This window comes from Gnatocerus cornutus, chromosome 5 (genome assembly GCF_029298725.1).
Source record: "Gnatocerus cornutus isolate USDA-ARS CGAHR chromosome 5, icGnaCorn1.1, whole genome shotgun sequence".
NCBI lineage: Eukaryota > Metazoa > Arthropoda > Insecta > Coleoptera > Tenebrionidae > Gnatocerus > Gnatocerus cornutus.
The window spans coordinates 16,939,664-16,958,088 of record NC_142237.1 but is presented as its reverse complement, the minus strand read 5'-3'; the positions used below and the strand labels follow the sequence as shown (position 1 = coordinate 16,958,088).

Here is an 18,425-nt window from a genome sequence, read left to right as displayed (position 1 = left end):
AAATACTTTTACAGCTGTTTAATATAAGTTTGCATTTTCAGAAATTCAGTTTCACAGTTTTGCAAAGGGATAATTATAGAGTTGTCTGATTTGCTTTCATGAGCATCCACCCACAGAAAAGTCTACAAGAAAATTCAGTTATATTGTACACAATTAAATTAATGTTACCTCATGTGAAGTATCTTGACAAAATTCTAGATTAGCGTACTGGGTCACTAATAATTGTATGGTAAATGTAATGTCGTCTGACACAGCTTCAGTTTGAGCTGAATGCAATTTCAAGCAAAAATTCCTGAAGTATTGTTCCAATCTTAATAAAAACTGATCACTGCAATCTTCAAGAAATCAAGAAATTGTTTGTTATAGTACAAGCACATTTACCTATCAAGATTAGCGTTAACTTTAGCAATTTCAAAGCAGTACTTTCTTATATTTTGATCTGTTCGGAAACACAGAAATACCCCTCTCAGGTGATTTTTCATCAAATAAAATCTGATGCTGTTGATACAGTTCAGAATGTAATCATTGACTCCTGGATGAACTGATCGATAAACTGCAACGCCGTACTTTCGTTTACATTCAAAAATTGAGTCTGGATACACTTTTTGTACATACAAGATGTTATGAATTGCCACTTCAAAAAACTCACAAATTATGTCTATTACAGTAGAGGCTAAAAAATAAGTTGTTATTATATTGTAGGGGTATTCAACAGTAAATTACCGTTATTTTCTGGATTTAACATGATAAAGTAAACATTTCGGCGCTTGAAACTTTTTAAATAAGGTTATGTCATGGTGTGTACCAACTTTGTCTACCAACCTTAAAGTGTTTTGTCACTAGGCGGACTAGTGTGAACTTAGGACGCGCACTTTTCAAAAAAAAAAATTATTGAATTTTTATGGTGATTATTGATTGTATATTAATAATACTTAATTGAAGCTGTAATTAATAATTACGCTCACTTTATTTGATTAATATTTTTTGATTGATTTTCATAATTTATAACCAAAGTTACTCCTATATATTTTATATTATTTTGCCAAAATTTACAGTAAAAGATAAATCTACATTTAAACATTGGTAACTAACTTACTTACTTACTTACTACTTAATACTTAATGCATTTTTACAACTTAAACAATTGTTCCTGTGCTCTGACTTATGTTTTTATTTTCTGTAATTAAAAAAAAAAACAATGTATTACTTTGGATTCCAACTTATCCCTCTTCCGACTCCAACTTTGTACGCTCTTCCACCTCTGCTGTTCGCACTTTCTCCGTTTTTGTTCTCTATATTTGTTCCACGTCCCCAATGACCTCTTCCACGACCCCTGGATACAACATTACTGTTGCCTCGTTCACTGTTCCTGCAGTTTATATTAAAACTGTCTTTCGTTTTACACTTGTTCTCTTCTTGATGATTACTCTCAGTATCACTGTTTTCCTCACTGCTGCTCCCGTAACTTATTGTGGGTTTGGGACTGTCTCCCCAATGTTCAAAAATAACAACCATTTCTTTACACGCTCGGTCAGTTCAGATGTTAAGGAACTATATTCTGCACCTGGCCTTTTTCTTATTGGTATTTTTACAGGGTGGCTTTGTAAACAAGAATTTAGCCACAGAAAAGAGACTAAAGTAAACAAAAAAAGGGAAGCCAAAGAGATCAGCGGTTCCAGTAAAAACTTTAACTAGTAGTTTTATAGCTCTGATATTGTAAAAAAATTGATGATGTAATAGATAGTTATTTTTTCCATAAAGTACTCGAGAGTCTTGTAGCATTTCGTTTTCTGCAGTCTCTCAGTAGTGTTCGTTTCTAACTTCATTGCAAATTGACGGGTTCATCCTGACGCCTACGACTGAAGCGGTAACTTTAAAATTTTTATGAATACACACTCTACTACAAAAATACTACACCTAATAGTAGGTATATTAAATTAAAAACGAGTTTTGATAAAACCCTTATTAAAACACGAGTCCAGGTTTCGGCAATCCTGCCGTAAATGTAAACGCGCAAGTTTGTTAGTCAAAAAATTGTTTGGAAAGAATTTTGTCATTTTTTTTATTTATGGCATTTATTTAATAAACAATATCATATAAAAATGAAAATGAATTATTTCACATGAATAGACATGATGATTTTTTTTACTAAAATATTAAAAACTTATCTTTATTTTGTCAATTGACACCACAAACAAATGAATTTGAAAAAAAAAGATCTGTGCTGAGCAACGGTTACGGCCACACTGGAGTAACTAGTTACCCCACGCCGAGAAAACGGACGCTCAAAAGTGATGGAATCACATCTCACACTTGTCTACTACCTGCAAATGTTGTTACTTTAATTTCAAAAGTTTTAGACCTCTAATCATCATTTTGTCAGTCATTTTGATAGATTTTATAACAGTAAAAGTAGATAGTTTCTAAAGAATCGTCTGAAAGTAATTGTCAGAGTACATATGATAAACACATCTTGAATAATTTATTATTATTATTTACCCTCAGATTTTTCTGGGCGTACATAATTGTTATCAAACATTTTCAGGTAGTCGTTTTATCAGAATGTTTTTCTCTAGTTCTCTGGAAATGCTTTGTAAGAATATATATTATTGATTAGTATGAAATATTCATTACTATACTTGACCAATTTTTGAAGACGGATAAAAATGATTTTATATTGGTGGTTATTGTCTTTCCGACTAATTTGATAATTTACCTTGTTCAAACAATTTGAAGCAGTCATTTACATAGCTTAGTATTAAAATCTAAATAATTAATGATACATGAATAATTTACCAGTAACCTTCTCTTGACGTGCATAATTGATATAGTTATTATACTTAATATCATTGTGTTACTATAAAAATTCTAGTGTCCAGTTTAGCCTCTATTGATTTTTATCAGTATCAGTTCATTTAGGAATATCTATACTACACCAATTTAAAAGGAACTTTATTATTATTGGAATATTTGTTTTTTAATTATTTCACAATTAAATACCTAAATATAATTACATTTTAAACTTAGAGGCAAATGTATGCTCGAAGCTAAAGTTTCTTTAACTTTAATTACAAAATCATTAAACATGTGAAATTTGTACCACACTTTATACAACCTTAAAAAATACAGATGTGCTAGCATAGATAATTCTACATAACTAAAAACCATTGAAAACAAATGTTCTCATTCAAAGCTTATATTTACCCTCATCCCAAGTCTATGATTGACAGCAAGTTCTTCGGTAAATTTAAAACTGATAGGCCGAAGACTTTTCATTAATATAAGTGCCAACGTCTTTCTGTTACTGCAATTCCAATTGTACCAATTTGTTTGTACCTGTTAATTATACATCTGCTCAGACTAAAATTACAGTTCAATGCGACTGAAAGTGTTTTATCGTTTTACCTCGCTTTCGACAATATCTAAATCTAAATATCTAAATACGGTAATACTTTACTTCAATTACAGAAAGGACTATGCTTAAAGAAAGGATACAACAACCCAGACTGAAGGGTACTATTAAGTGATCTGTAAAAGAAGTAAAAAAATAAAACTTTTCAAAAGTTTATACCTTATAAGATCACAGTGGCGATTCACCAAAACTTTTAATTTAAATTCAATGTCCTTCTGAAAGTTTTCATCATATATCAACAGTTTGGTTTCATCTTCATTTTGATCAATATAGTGAATAAGTCTGTTAAACAAGTATATTTGAAATTTTACCGCTAGTGTAGCATAAATTGCTTGAAAACCGTGAGCTCCAATGCAAGCACTTCGTAGCAAAGCCGTGGATTTGAAAACATACCCTAAAAGTTTCGGACAAGAAGAAAACCTCGTAGAGCAAAGAAAATTACTGAAAATCAGATCTATGTCAGCTTGACGTGGGTACATTACTAAAACACCCCATAAGAAAGAAAAAGAAATGGCTGACCATAAAATCTTTTTTATGAATTTGCTCTCAATTTCGATTTTCTTGGCAACTTTGTTTCCCATAGAGTGGATATCCCACGGTTTAAGTGATGTTTTTAAATCGTCCAACATTGAGTTTTTCAAAAAAATTACGCCAATACAAAACATAGTCTGAAAGCAGTAAAATTAGATAATATGATAATTCAATTTTCGTAAACCAGCATTACAAATAGGTTCCTGATAAAATCGTAGCCGTGACTAGAAATTGTAATCATGTTTTTTCCTTGAATGAACATGATTACTTGAAATAAAAACAGTAGAAAGTAATATACGAATAAGATTTTAAGTAAACATTTTAAGGTCTTGTTCTTATACATTTTAAAACTAAAGAAGTGGATACTTGCGAGAGAATCATCTAAAAGAAATAAGTGAGGGGTTATTTAAAATTTAAACTAGTTACCTTTGAGTTCAGCTTGAAAATTGAAGAACGTAGCCATGGTTCTTAAGTTAATGAGTACGTAGAAATGGTTCATAACCGTTTCGATCATATAAGTACCTACTTAATTCGTCAATCAACTGGCACGAACTCTACTCCAAAATAAGCTAGATATCGACCAAAATCTAATTTTTGTGCGAAACATTTTTTTCTAAAAAAAATAATTTTAGAATTTCAGAAAATATAAGAACAAATGCTTAGCAAACAAAATGCGAGAGAAACAATATTTCCGAAGTTTTGGTCCTCTAATAAAATATTCTATGAATATTTCAGGTTTCTGGAAATTATTTGGGATAGGAATAATTAATTTATCTATTGATTAATATCAATTAACTATTTATATCTATGATTGGTTTACCAAAAAGTTAAGCAGATACTGTGTTTAAAATTAACAGTTTTGATATTTATAGTATATATCCTGGCGCATTCACCATTTTTAGGTCATGAAATGCACTAAAATTCGTTCAGATTTATTTTAGAACTAGTTTATAACAAGTATAAGAAAAATTTACAGTTTTATATTAAAAAATACAATGTGGTCTTTATATGATCTTATAAAACACAGAAATTCCAGAATAAACAGTTCTGCAAATCTAAAAATTTAAAAATCAACATCGATTAACATTTCTATTAATTTTTTACCTTCATTCGTAATCGATTATTGATTACAATTTCATTAGTAAACTTAACACTAAGGGGCTCAATCTATTGCCAAAACCAACAGCAAAGTTTTTTAATTTTTATAGTTCCAGTTATACCAATTTAGTAAATTTAAAGAACATATTTTCAGACTAAAATACGATTTTTTTATAATAGATATTGCCCATTTAAGTAGGAACCTCAACTTCTAGGCTTTCTCCACCTGCAAGAACCTGGCTGATTAGACAAAAACCGGAAATTGAATAGTAAATACATCGCAAAATGAGAACATATGAAAGATAATAGTACCAAATCTAAAGCACAAATTTTAGTATCGACAAATTAAGGATTAATTTATCTTCAAAAATTAAAAAAGCAATTCTTATCCCTTAAATTGTCTAGCGTAATTTTGACTTTAAATCATAGGTGCACTCTAATTGTCAATTATGACAATTAATGACAGTAGTTAGTTAAAATCGGCTAGACATTGAACTGTAGTGGAAAAAACCAAGAGCTATTACAAATTTTAAAGAAAACCTGTCGCTAAGAGCAATGGCTGCTGATTAGTAAGAATTGTATTGCTAATCTAAATCTTTAGAGAAAAATTAAAAAAAAACGCCACTGTTTAAAACCTGATTTACATTATGGAAATTAAGAGAAAAATGTATGACAACGAATAGATCATTCAGATTTCGGTGTCGCCAATAGTAGTTCGTATTATCACATCATGAGATTTCTCATTACTTTCATCGATTTTTAGTGGCAGTTTTAAAAATAATAAAAAAATTCTTAAAGTGTTTTCCTTGAAAATATGATAAAATGAGATACGCCTCTATATTTTAACACCGACGATAATATTCCCGGCGCATCCACCATTTATTGTATGTCAGTCTAAAAAAAAATAACAAAACAAGTCAGAATTAATAGATTAATTTTATTTGTGTTAGTTAAATTTGTTATAATTTGTATCACTTATCACTCTCCTAATTACAGTGTTGTTGCACTAAGAACTTGAGTCTGATCTCGATTATGTCCTAGAAATTTTGATCCTCTATGGACGTACAATAGACTGTCCCACAATTTTTATCAATGTTCTCAATAAACTGTTAGTACAAAATCGGTTAGAATTTGGATATTTAAGTAAAGGTCAACACTTGGAAAGTGTGTGCTCCTAAACAGCCAGTCCTCACTAAAGCAAATAATTTAAAAACATATCCGACAAATCTCCGACAAATCTCGAACAAGCACATCAAACCTAATTCATACAAATTGAGAAACTACACATGCCGAAAGGGCAAATGTAAATAAAAAAAATATGAACTTTTCTGAAGGATTCCAAAATATTTCCAATTATTCAATTGTTATAAATGATTAAATCAATAAATCATAAATAAAAATTAATTAACTTGTAAATTTAATGATGTCGCCTAAAAAATCATATGTGTATCACGCCCATAAAATGCCATTTTGCCCTTGCCTTCTTTATTAAAAATAGGCTCGGCCAAAAAAGAAACACTTTTTGGCCTTAGTACACAAATAACTATTATAATCAAAATGTGTACTGTATGTTTACAATTATTATTATTATTATTATTAGTGCTCAAAAACACTTAGTAATACATCGTGCATATTTTTGTTTGTTTTTTTTAAATAACTTAAAATTGCACTTCTCCAAATTGAATCGTTTAATTTCATTCTTCCATTCTTATTTTTCTCGTCAGTTATTGAAATAGTATATTGTATAACAAGTGTTGAAAATGGAAGATTTCATACGAGTTTGCAGAACTGAGCCACGAGCCGTAGGCGAGTGCCTTAAGCAAACGAGTATGAAATCGAATTTTCAACACGTGTTGTACACGATATTTTTCCGACGACCACAAAAAACGCAGAGTTAATATTTATTTTTTTAATTAAAATTTATGATAAGGTTACGCTTTTCCACTTGCTAATAACGGTTCAAAAACACGTCAAGTAAAAACTTAAAATGTCATTCGGCAGAGCACTCTAGCCGCGGACAAAATAATTATGCCGTTGCGCGGAAAGTTAGATATCGATAATGACCGATCTGTGCCAACCTGTGTGCAATATAAAAACACACAGCTGTCGGCCAATCAGAGATCTCAAATTTTTCATTGCACACGAGTATGGCTCTTCGTTCGTCTTCGTGCTGAAATTGTTTGCAATTTTAAATTTTAACTAAGAGAAAACTGTACGAAATGTGGCATATTTTATAGTGGTCGTCTGAAAACGAAATTACACTCATTTTTTATATAAAGCTGTTATAAAACAAAGTTAATGCACTGTATACAATCCTGTATATCTAAAAAATATAATTAACAATTATAAAAAAAAAATATTAATATTTTAATTTATTTACCTTCATCCCAAGTAGATGATTGATAGCTATTTCATTCGAAAATTTTAAAGTTAAAGGTTTGATTAAATTGGTTAGAAATAATAGCAATGTTTTTCTGTTTTTATAGTTCCAATCATACCAAGCTGTTTCCGTCAACGTTATGAAATTCCTTTCCGACTAAAAAAATAATTAAGTATGTTATAACAAGTTATAATATAGTTATAACAAGTGTTTATAAATGTTTCTAGCATCTATGAAATCTCAAAGAAATTTGCCGTTTATTACAAATGTAAGTTTAGATTTTTCAACCGACATTTGTAGTTAACCTCAATCATGGAGTAAAGTAAGTATTGAAAAAAAAACTGTTCTAGTTGTAGTTTGAAACCTAATAATCATAAACTTGTACACAAAACCGTAACTGAAACATCGTTGGCGTAAGTGACATTATAAATAATTTTCAAGATAGTTATACTCATTATAAAAACAAAGCGGCAAAATAATGCCTGACAGGAATTCCAGAGCCATCCTTGATACTAGAAACACCTTGTAGTTGACTTCTTTATTATAATTACCTCAATTTCCGTTTGTTCTCCTCCAGTTATCACAATAACTATGCCAGAAAAACTAAAAACTGTGTGAAGAAAACAGCGTAGAATTAATATGAGTGAAGGCTCGTACATGATCTAAAAATTGAAACTCAAATTGAGAAAGAAAAGAATCAAAGTTTTACTTGAAAAACACTAAAAGCTAGACTTAATATAATAAGACAAGCACCAGCGCTAAAGGGTATTATCAGGTATTGAATTATTTTTAATGTTTCGTGAAGAGTTCTGGAAAAATATTTAACTCAGAGTAAAAATCTTTAAAAGTTTACCTTATTAATTCACAGTGTCTTTTCACTAAGAACTTGAGTCTGAACTCTATTATTTTTTGGAACTCTTGGTCATGGATCAATACGTCTTTGGTTGCACCACAATTTTTATCAATGTTCTCAATAAATTTTTGAAATAACATAGCTTGGAATTTAGACTTCTGTATAAGGTATAACATTTGAAATGTATGAGCATTCAAACAGCCAGTTCTCAATAAATTTATCAATTTAAAAATTATCCCGATATATCCTGAACAACGTGGACACAATTGGTGGCAAACAAAATCGCTGAAGACCATTTCTATGTCACCTTCATGCGGATATAAAACGAACACAGCCCAAATGTAACAAATTGCAATTAATGCAAATATGTAGATGTTCACGTATTTACTTTTTCTTCGTAATTCATCACCAAATTCGTTTCCGGCCGCATTTATGTCCCATGGTTGAAGCAAGTCCAACACGTCATCGATTAAAAAGTGTCTATACCAAAATACAAAAATTGTGAACATTACCTGGAACAAACTTTACGAGTAATAATAAAAAAACACGTATTTTAGGTAATTTTGTACATAAATATTTCGTAGTAATTCAGATCCGTGTTTCAAAAGTTCAATTTTATTAGAATTTGAAGTGATAAAGTGTATCTGAAAGACGGAAAGAATAAAATAGAAACAAAGCAACACTTTAAGACAGTTCTTCATAATCTTGGTTTGATAGATTTTATAACATAAAAAGTAGATGTGTTTGAAAGGATCGTCTAAAAATTGTACGTAGTTACAATTTAATTAGATTACACATGTTTCACAAAGGTTACCTTGAGGATTTTCTCGGGGTTGAAATTGATAGTTCAGCATTTTCACGCACTTTTATAACAACAATTTTTTTGTTGGAGATTACAGAGTTGTATTAGCCAGACACTTTCTTTATGACCTAAGAGTTAAATCTATTGATTTATTTCCCCCACTAAAGTTAATAAGAGCAATCAAAATCAAATATCTAATCATTTGTTTTTCCAATAAACAAATTAACCAAAACATAATTTTGTATTGACCGGGAAGTTAACCTCACTTATATTATGAAAGGTGATACGTCCCACTCGAAGGTTTGGCATCCACCATTTTCGTAGGTATTTGAAAAATATTAAATTATGTACTTTGTTTGAGGTTATAAAAAAAAACGAATTGTACCTAAGTATATTTTGAATCTGAAGTTTTAAAGAGCGCCAATATAATTTACACCTATTCCAAATAATGCATTGTTTAGATTGATGCCACATTTAAAAGTTATCGGAAAATAAAACACCTTCTCATTCAAATATATGAGTATTATGAATTTACTAATGAAGTAATTTTTCAATTTTCTCGATTGACATGCTAGAAACATAAAATTATTACGATAAAAAAAACTTATTCCTGCAATTATATAGATATTGGTGTATTTACTTTTCTTTCTTATTTTATCGGCAATTTTCTTTCCAGCTACATTTATATCCCAAGGTTTGAGTAGGTCCAATATATCATCAACCATACAGTTTTTATGGAAATGTACGAAAATTGTAAACATTGTCAGAAAAAACAGGGTCTTAATAATAAATTGAACAGGAACTATGAGTAATTTTATACAAAAATATCCGTTAGTATTTCAGATGCATATTTGAATAGTTCAGGTTTCTTAGAATTTGTCTTTCCATGTAAAGTCTTTGAGCCCAATCAGTATTTTGGCCGGCCTCCCCGTAAATCAACACCATGTCGGTTAACTCGACGTTTGAAAAATTAACCATTTTCTGAGATTCAAACACTTTCCGTAAAACAATGATCTGTTCTCGAAACCGGCAAAATTAAAATTAAAATAATTCAGGAAATCAAGTTGTTAATTAATTAAATCAACCAGTTTAATTTAATGTACTTATTTTTGTTGCACTCTGTATATGGTATACATACATACAGGTGTCCCAGCACTTGCGCCCCAGAGAGAAAAGGCTTATGGCGGCAACAATTCTGAACTAAAATTTTGTCAGATGAACATAAGACTGTCGTTGCCTAGAAAACTGGGGTGACCTTTTACTCCACTTCTCGAATAAGCTTTTGGGGTTGATTGTTAATTTTTTATCAGTTCTCAAATACTATAAAACTAAATCAATTATTATGATTTTTCTAATTTGTATTTTAAAGATTCCTATGTTGCTATGAAAACAAAACTATTATAACATCGCGTATCGAAATGGGATATTATAGCACTGAAAACGAATGAAGAAATAGGGAGAATAACTCTGTTACAAGAAGAAATCGCTGCTTTGCCGCTCGTTTTATAAACTTGGATTCGTGCCTTAAAATTTGTCTTATGAAATTCGGTGTTTTAATATACTATTTTAAATTTACTATCTGAATTGCTGTCGACACACTCCCTTGCTCTCTAGGGCACGAGTTCTGAAACAACCTGTATAGACTTTGAAAGCTGAAGAGAAAATAAAATTACGAATTATTTTCTAACAATTTTATTAACAAGTGAATAATTGTAATAATAAATAAAAGTGAATTTTGAAACCATGGTGACATTGTGTGACGATTTTTTACAAATTACAAAACCATGTTATAGGACAAAGACACGGCGCTGTATACCTACAAACCTGCATATCTAAAAATTATGTTAGGTATTTGACCAGTGTCTTGCTCCAACAGTAACATTTTTTACCTTTATCCCAAGTCGATGGTTGACTATTACAATATTTGTAATTTTCAAGTTTAGAGGCTTAGCGCTGTTGGTTAACATCAACAGGAAAATTCTTCTATTTTTACAATTGTAATTGTACCAATTCATAGCTAACAAAAGTAGAAAAAAAATTTCAGACTGAAAGAAAAAGTAATAAATCAACATATTTTTGTTTGCTTCACCTACTTCAGTTTCAATTTGGTCTCCACCTTCAATCATTTGACCATAACACAAAATCCAATAAATAAGTAGATAGACCAACGGAAAATTATTATAGGCAAAGAATTGTATAAAAGCTAAAAAAAATCATTAAAACAAACAAAGCAGAAAGAAAGACAAAGTTTTGCTTCAAAAAAAGAAATAGCTATACTTAAAGAAATACTGCAGGCACTTAGACTAAATGGTACAATCAAATTCTAGAAAATAAATTTTGTAGTTTAAAAAATTTGATTGATATTTTACCTTTTCAAAGCAAAGTGGCTTTTAATTAAAAACCTGAGTCTGATTGCTACGATTTTTTGAAAATTTTCATTAATGATGTCGTTGGTTGTAGCACAGTTTTTATCAATTTTTTCAACAAATTTTTGAAACAAGATTGCTTGAAATTTAGCTTATTGTGTAGCATATAACATTTGAAAAGGATCTTCTGGCTAGCATAGCCAATTCTCAGAAAACCTGTGCTTTTAAAAATACAACCTAGAAATGTCGAACAACTTGAACACCGTTTGTTACAAAGAATATCGCTAAAAACCATTTCTATATAATTTTCAGATAGATATAAAAGTAATATGGTCCAGATGTAAGAAATTATGATGACCAGAAATGTGTAGATGTTGATATATTTACTTTCTCTTCTTATTAAGAAAGAATGAGAAGGTAACAAAATATCACTTTCATACATTTCTTCATGGTTTCATTTTGATAAATTTTATAGCAAAAAAAGTAGATGTGTTTTAAGGGATCGTCTAAAATACATTGTTACAATTTAAAGCATATTCTAGAATTTTACCTTTGGGATTTTCTTAGAGTTGAAACTTATAATTTAACATTATTTAAGTACTTGTACAAGTTGTATGATTGTACATATAAAGCAGGTAGTTGTATGTTCAACAGAATTATTCCACCCAGTCAAGTTAATTAGAGCAATCAAAATCAAATGATCTTTCAGTTTCCGATAAACTAATTATATTAATTAAACATAGCTCTGTATTGATCGATAAATTAACCTAAATTATAATAATATGAAAGGAACGCCTCTAAATCAAAATCATGTCTGGCGCATTTACCATTCGTTTAAAATTCACATGAATTGTTCGAGTTATTGAAAAGAGCAAAAAAAAAATACTGTGATATTTGCCTTACGATAGGTATAAGCTTTTTTACAAGTCAACTTATTCTATCGAAAAACATGATCTACTTTATTAAATTCATCTTCACTAAAACAACGCCGATCTCTTAAAAAAGTGTTTGGCAAAACAAAGATACAGCGCTGTAAACAATTCTGCATATCTAAAAGTCATCATTAAGAAATTATAGTCTACCTGTCTGATTGTTACCTTCATTCCCAGTCGATGATTGATGGCTATATTATTCGAAAATTCAATCCTTCTAGGCTTCATCATATTAGTTAGAATAAGCAAGAACTTCTTTTTATTTTCATAGTTCCAGTTGTACCAAGCTATTCCAGCAAATTTCAGAAATATCCTTTCAAACTGAAATGAAATGAATTTTTTATATGCTAGCTGTTAAAGACCTACCGCAATTTCTATTTGTTCTCCACCTGTGATTACATTAACCATTGAAAAGAAACATACAATTGAATATGAGGTGCAACGTAGAATCAAAATGGGCGAAGGTTCGTATATTAGCTACAAATTACAAGTTAATTGCAGAATAATAATTTGCATTGTTCCAAGTACTTCAAACACTGAAAAAGCGATACTTAATGAGACCATGCAAGCACCTAAACTAAATGGAACTATCAAGTTCTGTACTATTTTTAACGTTCCTTGTAAAGCTCTGTTAAAATACATTTTTAGTTTAAACGCATAAAATATTACCATGTTTACCTTAATATGTTACAGTGTTCTTTGACTATAAACTTAAGTCTAATTCCTATTTCTACCTGAAAATCTTCGTCTTTAATTGTATTGCAGTTTTTATTAACATCTTCAATTAAAGTTTGAAATAACTCCGTTTTAAATTTACATTTATGACTTAAGTATGTTACATGACAAGCATGTGCTGACATACAACCCATTCTTAATAGTGTAGCCATTTTGAATATACATGTTACAACTTTCGAGCAAAAAGGACACCACTGATTACAAAGGAAATTACTAAAATCCATTTCTACGTCACCATAATGCGGATATATCATTAATAATGCCCAAAAGTACGATAGAACTACCATTGAAAATATGTAAATATTAATGTATTTACTTTTCTTTCTTATTTTCTGGGCAACTTTTGTTCCTGCTACATTTATGTCCCAACATTCGGCTAATTCCAGTATATCATCAACTAGACAATTTTTATACAAAAGTACGAAAATTGTAAACATTGTCTGCAAAAATATACACATAATTTTTAACACAAATAACTAACCACATTGTCTACGTAAAGATTTCGGAACAGTTCAGATCCATGTTTAAATAATTCTATTTTATTAGGATTTGAGATGACGTGGTTTACTTGAAATAGAGAAAAAACAACATAGTACAAGAATACCACTTTTAGGCACTTCTTTATAACAGAATTTTGATATATTTTGTAGCTTAACAAGTAGATATATTTTAAAGTATCATCTAAAATCAATGGGTTAACTTTCAGTTACATATTTAAAACATTTACCTTTTAGATTTTCTTGTGGTGGCTGGGTATGGTAAGTCAGCATATCTTCACACTTTTGACTAAATTCTGATAACCTACTCGATGTAACCAAGCAGTCATGAAACCTTATTATACCAATCAAAGTTAAAACAAGTTTTAGTTATCCACGTACTTTGTATTGATTGCACTAGAAGTAAAAATAACCCACTTCGTTAACTATTTCAATTACATAGTTATAATTGCAACATTAAACATAATAAAAATTGATGGTTTACTTGACTATTATTGGCAACTAATACCTAGGATACAAGACCTATTATAAAGGTTTAATTGTTATATTATTATTATATTTATTCTAATGAAATTATGCAGGATGATGAATAAAAGACGCCTATAATAGAAGTATCATGTCCTTTTTTGTTAAACCATCTCAGAAACCAAAGCAAAATTAATCTAGACCTATTCGTTTTTACAATACTCTGTTATAATGTTGCAACATTGAAAAATCTTCTATAAATCCAAAACATGTACTTTTAGAAACTTGGTTTAATAGCCTTTTTCGTTTTTTTAATACAGAATATTTTTAACTCTAAAAAATCTATCTCTAACAATACAATTTTTAACCAAATAAAGCTTGATTGTTTAAAAAAGAAAGCTTTTATCTTACAATTAATTCAAAAAACACATATGTGTTTCGTTTTGGTTTCCTTTTATTGCTTGTGGAAAACCGGCGTCCATTACGCAGCGTACTAAAACGTTTTAGAAAATTTCCAAATAATTCGGTTGCTAACACAAAGCGTTCTTAAAAATACGAAGCAAAGCAACCTTGTCTTTTGATTCATAAAACCGAATTTAAGTTTTTTAACAATAATCGGATTAAAAGTAAAAAAGTAAACTATGAAATGTTGAATGCACCACGAGAGTTGTTATGCCCATTGGCATTATTTTAATTACATGAACATGGATAATTTTTTTGAGACTGCTTTTGAGCGTGCTTTTATAGAAAACGGGTGTCCACTATACAACTAAAATAATATTCTTACAAAATTTATAAACTTTAACTTTACAAATTTGATAAAACTAAAATTCTTAAAAAAAACTTTGATAAAAGACAGACACTCCACTGTAAACAGTTCTGCATATCTAAAAACCATCATTAAGAAAATTATGTTACAACATCGACTGTTTACCTTCATTCCTAGTCGATGGTTAATAGCTATATTACTAGTAAATTTAATACGTATAGGCTTAATACTGTTAGTTAAGACAAGCAAAAAAGTTTTTCTGTTTTTACAGTTCCAGTCATACCAAGCTATTCCGCAAATTTGTAGAAATAAACTTTCACTCTAAAATAAAATTTTATTTTTTCATGACTATACCTACTGCTCAATACTTACCATAGTTTGTAATTGTTCTCCACCCGTAATTACATTGGCCATCAGAAAAAAACATACAATTGAAAAAAAAGTACAACGTAGAATTAATATAAGAGAAGGTTTATAGATAATCTAAAAATTGGCATTATAATTTAATTGTAAAACGAGAAATTGTAATGTTTTACTTCAAACACAGAAAAAGCAATACTTATGGAAATTATGCATGCGCTTAAACTAAATGGCACTATCAGATTCTGTATTAATTTTAGAATTCCCTGGACGCCTCTGTCAAAAAATATTTTTAGTAGAATGATAAACATTTTCTGTGTTTACCTTAATATGTTACCGTGTGCTTGGATTAAGAACTTTAATCTTTTTCCTACTTCTAACTGAAAATCTTCGTCATGTATTAAGATGTCCTTGGTTTTATTACAATTTTTATTAATATCTTCAATAAATTTTTGAAACATGTAGCCGTGGAATCTGCCTTTTTGAGTGGCATAAAAAACTTGATAAGTATGCGCTGACATACAGCCAGTCCTCAAAAGTGCAGTTGCTTTTAAAATACATGTTAAAAGTCTCGAACAAGAACAACTCAGTTTACCACACAAAAATCTACTAAAAACGATTTCTACATCACCTTCGTTAGGATATATAATTAAAAGAGTCCAGAAATACGATAAAACTACCATTGAAATTATGTAAACATTAATAGGTACATCTACTCTTCTTTCTTATTTTTTGGGCAATTTTTGTTCCTGCTGCGTTTATGTTCCATAGTTTGAGTAACTCTAATATATCATCAATTAAACAATTTTTGTAAACTAGTACGAAAATTGTGAACATTGCCTGCAAAAATACAAGCGTAATTTTTCACAAATAATAAATTAGTCACATTATCTACATAAAAATTTCGTAACAGTTCAGATCCATGTTTGAACAATTCTGTTTCATTAGGATTAGTGATAACGTGGTTAATTTGAAAGAGAGAAAAAACAACGTAATATGCGAATATCACTTTGAGGCATATTTTCATTGGAGCAGTTTGATATATTTTGTAACTAAAAAAGTAGATATATTTCAAACTATCGTCTAAAATCAAGGAATGTAATGTTCATATGTTAAATACGTATATCTAGCGTACCTCTAAAATCTTCTTGTTTTGGCGGTGTATCATAATTCAGTATATCATCGCACTTTCGGATCATCGAAATACAATTTTAGGCTATGCCAGTTATACTGAAAAGTTGTCTCATAGAATTTGAATCAATTGAAGTATTCCACCTATCTGGTTTCATTATAGTAATCAACATTCAACGAACTGTAGTTTCCTATTCAACCACTTATTTGGTATTTGAGTAGTAAGTGTAGGTAGTATCGGGCAATAAGAAAAAACTTCAAATTGTGGTTACATCAATGCTAAATTTAATAATAAACTAACAAAAATTTAATTGGTAATCTAGGTAGTTAATTTGAAAAAGAGAAAGAACAAGACAATAAAGTAATACTCCTATCACTTTTAACCTTTTTTTCATTGGAGCATTTTGATATATTTTGTAGCTAAACAAGAAACATTTCAAAAGATGGTCTAAAAACTAGTTGAGAATTTTTAGTTTAAACTTAATAAAGTTACTTTTCAGATTTTTTTGTAGCGGTTCATTGTCATAAGTCCGCATTTCTTCACACTTTGATCTGTTCTAGTGGCTGAATCAATTGATTAAGGATCAAAAATTAGTTCCAACGAAGCCTGTTTTACGGCTTAGTAATTTGTATTGATCGCGGAAAAAAATGATTGCTTCAATTTTATGGTGAACTTCCCATTTAATAGCAGTAAATGCTAAGTACAGTAGACTCCCGATTATCCGAGTTAATGTGGACCAGGCTTTGCTCGGACAAGAAAAAACTGGGATAATGCAAACTGTTTGAAATAAAAAATGTTACACAAAAAATCGACTTATTATTGTTTTCATTTGTTGTACAATTAACCAAAATTTTACAATTATGTCGATTTCATTGTCTTTGTTGACCGGGCTACCAGTTACATCGCAGTTATATTAAATTTGCAATTGCAGAACTGCAATTCTAAGAACAATCAAGACGCCAGACCAAATACGGCAGTTTTTTGTGTAAATTATTTATTTTCTAGAAAAACTCGGATAAAATTCCGTATTTGAACGGATAACGCGGAGAAATTCAAAACCACAGGTTGCTAGAATAACGCGAAACTCGAATAACCGGCACTCGGCTAATCGAGAGTCTACACAATATCGGATATCAGAAATTTTCTGGACTTAGCCATTATTAAAAAACTGGCAAAAATTAATAGAAACGACCAAAATAAAGACCTACAATCGTTCAAATAATCGTAATTTTTAAATCTATTCCTAGACAACCAAAAATTAAACAAAAAAAAATGGTCTAAAATCATCATAATGAGTCCAAAAAACCTTACAAAATTTGTGGTTCATAAACAAACTTTTTGAAAATTTTTGATTTCTGAACAAGACCCATTGGCACATTCAAAAAATGATCTAATAAATTACGAGAGGTAATATCAAGCAAAACGAAAGTTTCCTATTTTTCTTGAAATCACAAACTTTTAAAACAGGCAACTTCTACGAGCGATTTCAGCGTCTCTAGCTATAAATAGCGAAAATACAGGAAAAGAAATCTGTAAACCCAAATGAATCAATTTTATTTTGTAACAGGGCTGCGTTCATAAAAAATCACTCTATGTAAAGTTTGTGTAAAATGTGACACAAAAGCGTTTATAAAGATGCGCAATGCTTTCTGTCACTCGAGGTTTCATAAATACCACGCTAAAAACGCACAGAGTGCTCAAAAATCGCCGGACTTGATGAAAAACGCTCCGCATGCGCAATGTCTTGGATTTCAAATGCACGTCAAATGTTTGTTGCCATAAATCATTGTTTCTTAACCTTTCAAGTAAGCCGCACCTCTTTGAACCTGAAAATAGGTCTCCGCACCCCGTTAAAAATTGTGCTTCAATTTTTTAGTTTAAAAAAATACATTTTTAAAAACTTTTTTGTTTATTAAAAAAATGTAGATTTTATAATATCAACCAGCTTCTCCCGCACCAATAATTTTGGTCAAATTCCTAAATCGAAAAAGAAGCCCGAGATCTATCTACTGACCAAATTTGAGATCGATCGGACAAATTAGGAAAAATGAAAATCAACTTTCCGAAACTTTGATCGGCCATAACTGAGTTAT

General features: G+C 30.0%; 1 protein-coding gene across 1 annotated transcript; it reads right to left on the bottom strand.

The window, feature by feature from the left end:
- Positions 1-8: 8 nt before the first annotated feature.
- Positions 9-834, bottom strand: PolZ2 (DNA polymerase zeta subunit 2). The gene is made up of 4 exons (XM_088037901.1): positions 724-834; positions 382-673; positions 169-328; positions 9-122 (listed from the first exon to the last, which is right to left on the bottom strand). The coding sequence occupies exons 1-4, from the start codon at positions 743-745 to the stop codon at positions 9-11; spliced, it is 588 nt and encodes a 195-aa protein (XP_087894027.1). The 5' UTR covers positions 746-834.
- Between the last annotated feature and the right edge of the window lie 17,591 nt (positions 835-18,425).

Excerpts from the sequence above, each read along its gene's own strand:
- PolZ2 (XM_088037901.1), bottom strand. The coding sequence starts at position 745 with ATGTTAAATCCAGAAAATAACG. Across the intron at positions 329-381 it reads GTTAACGCTAATCTTGATAG|TGATCAGTTTTTATTAAGAT; the intron begins GTAAATGTGCTT and ends TGAAGATTGCAG. Across the intron at positions 123-168 it reads GTCAAGATACTTCACATGAG|ACTTTTCTGTGGGTGGATGC; the intron begins GTAACATTAATT and ends ATTTTCTTGTAG.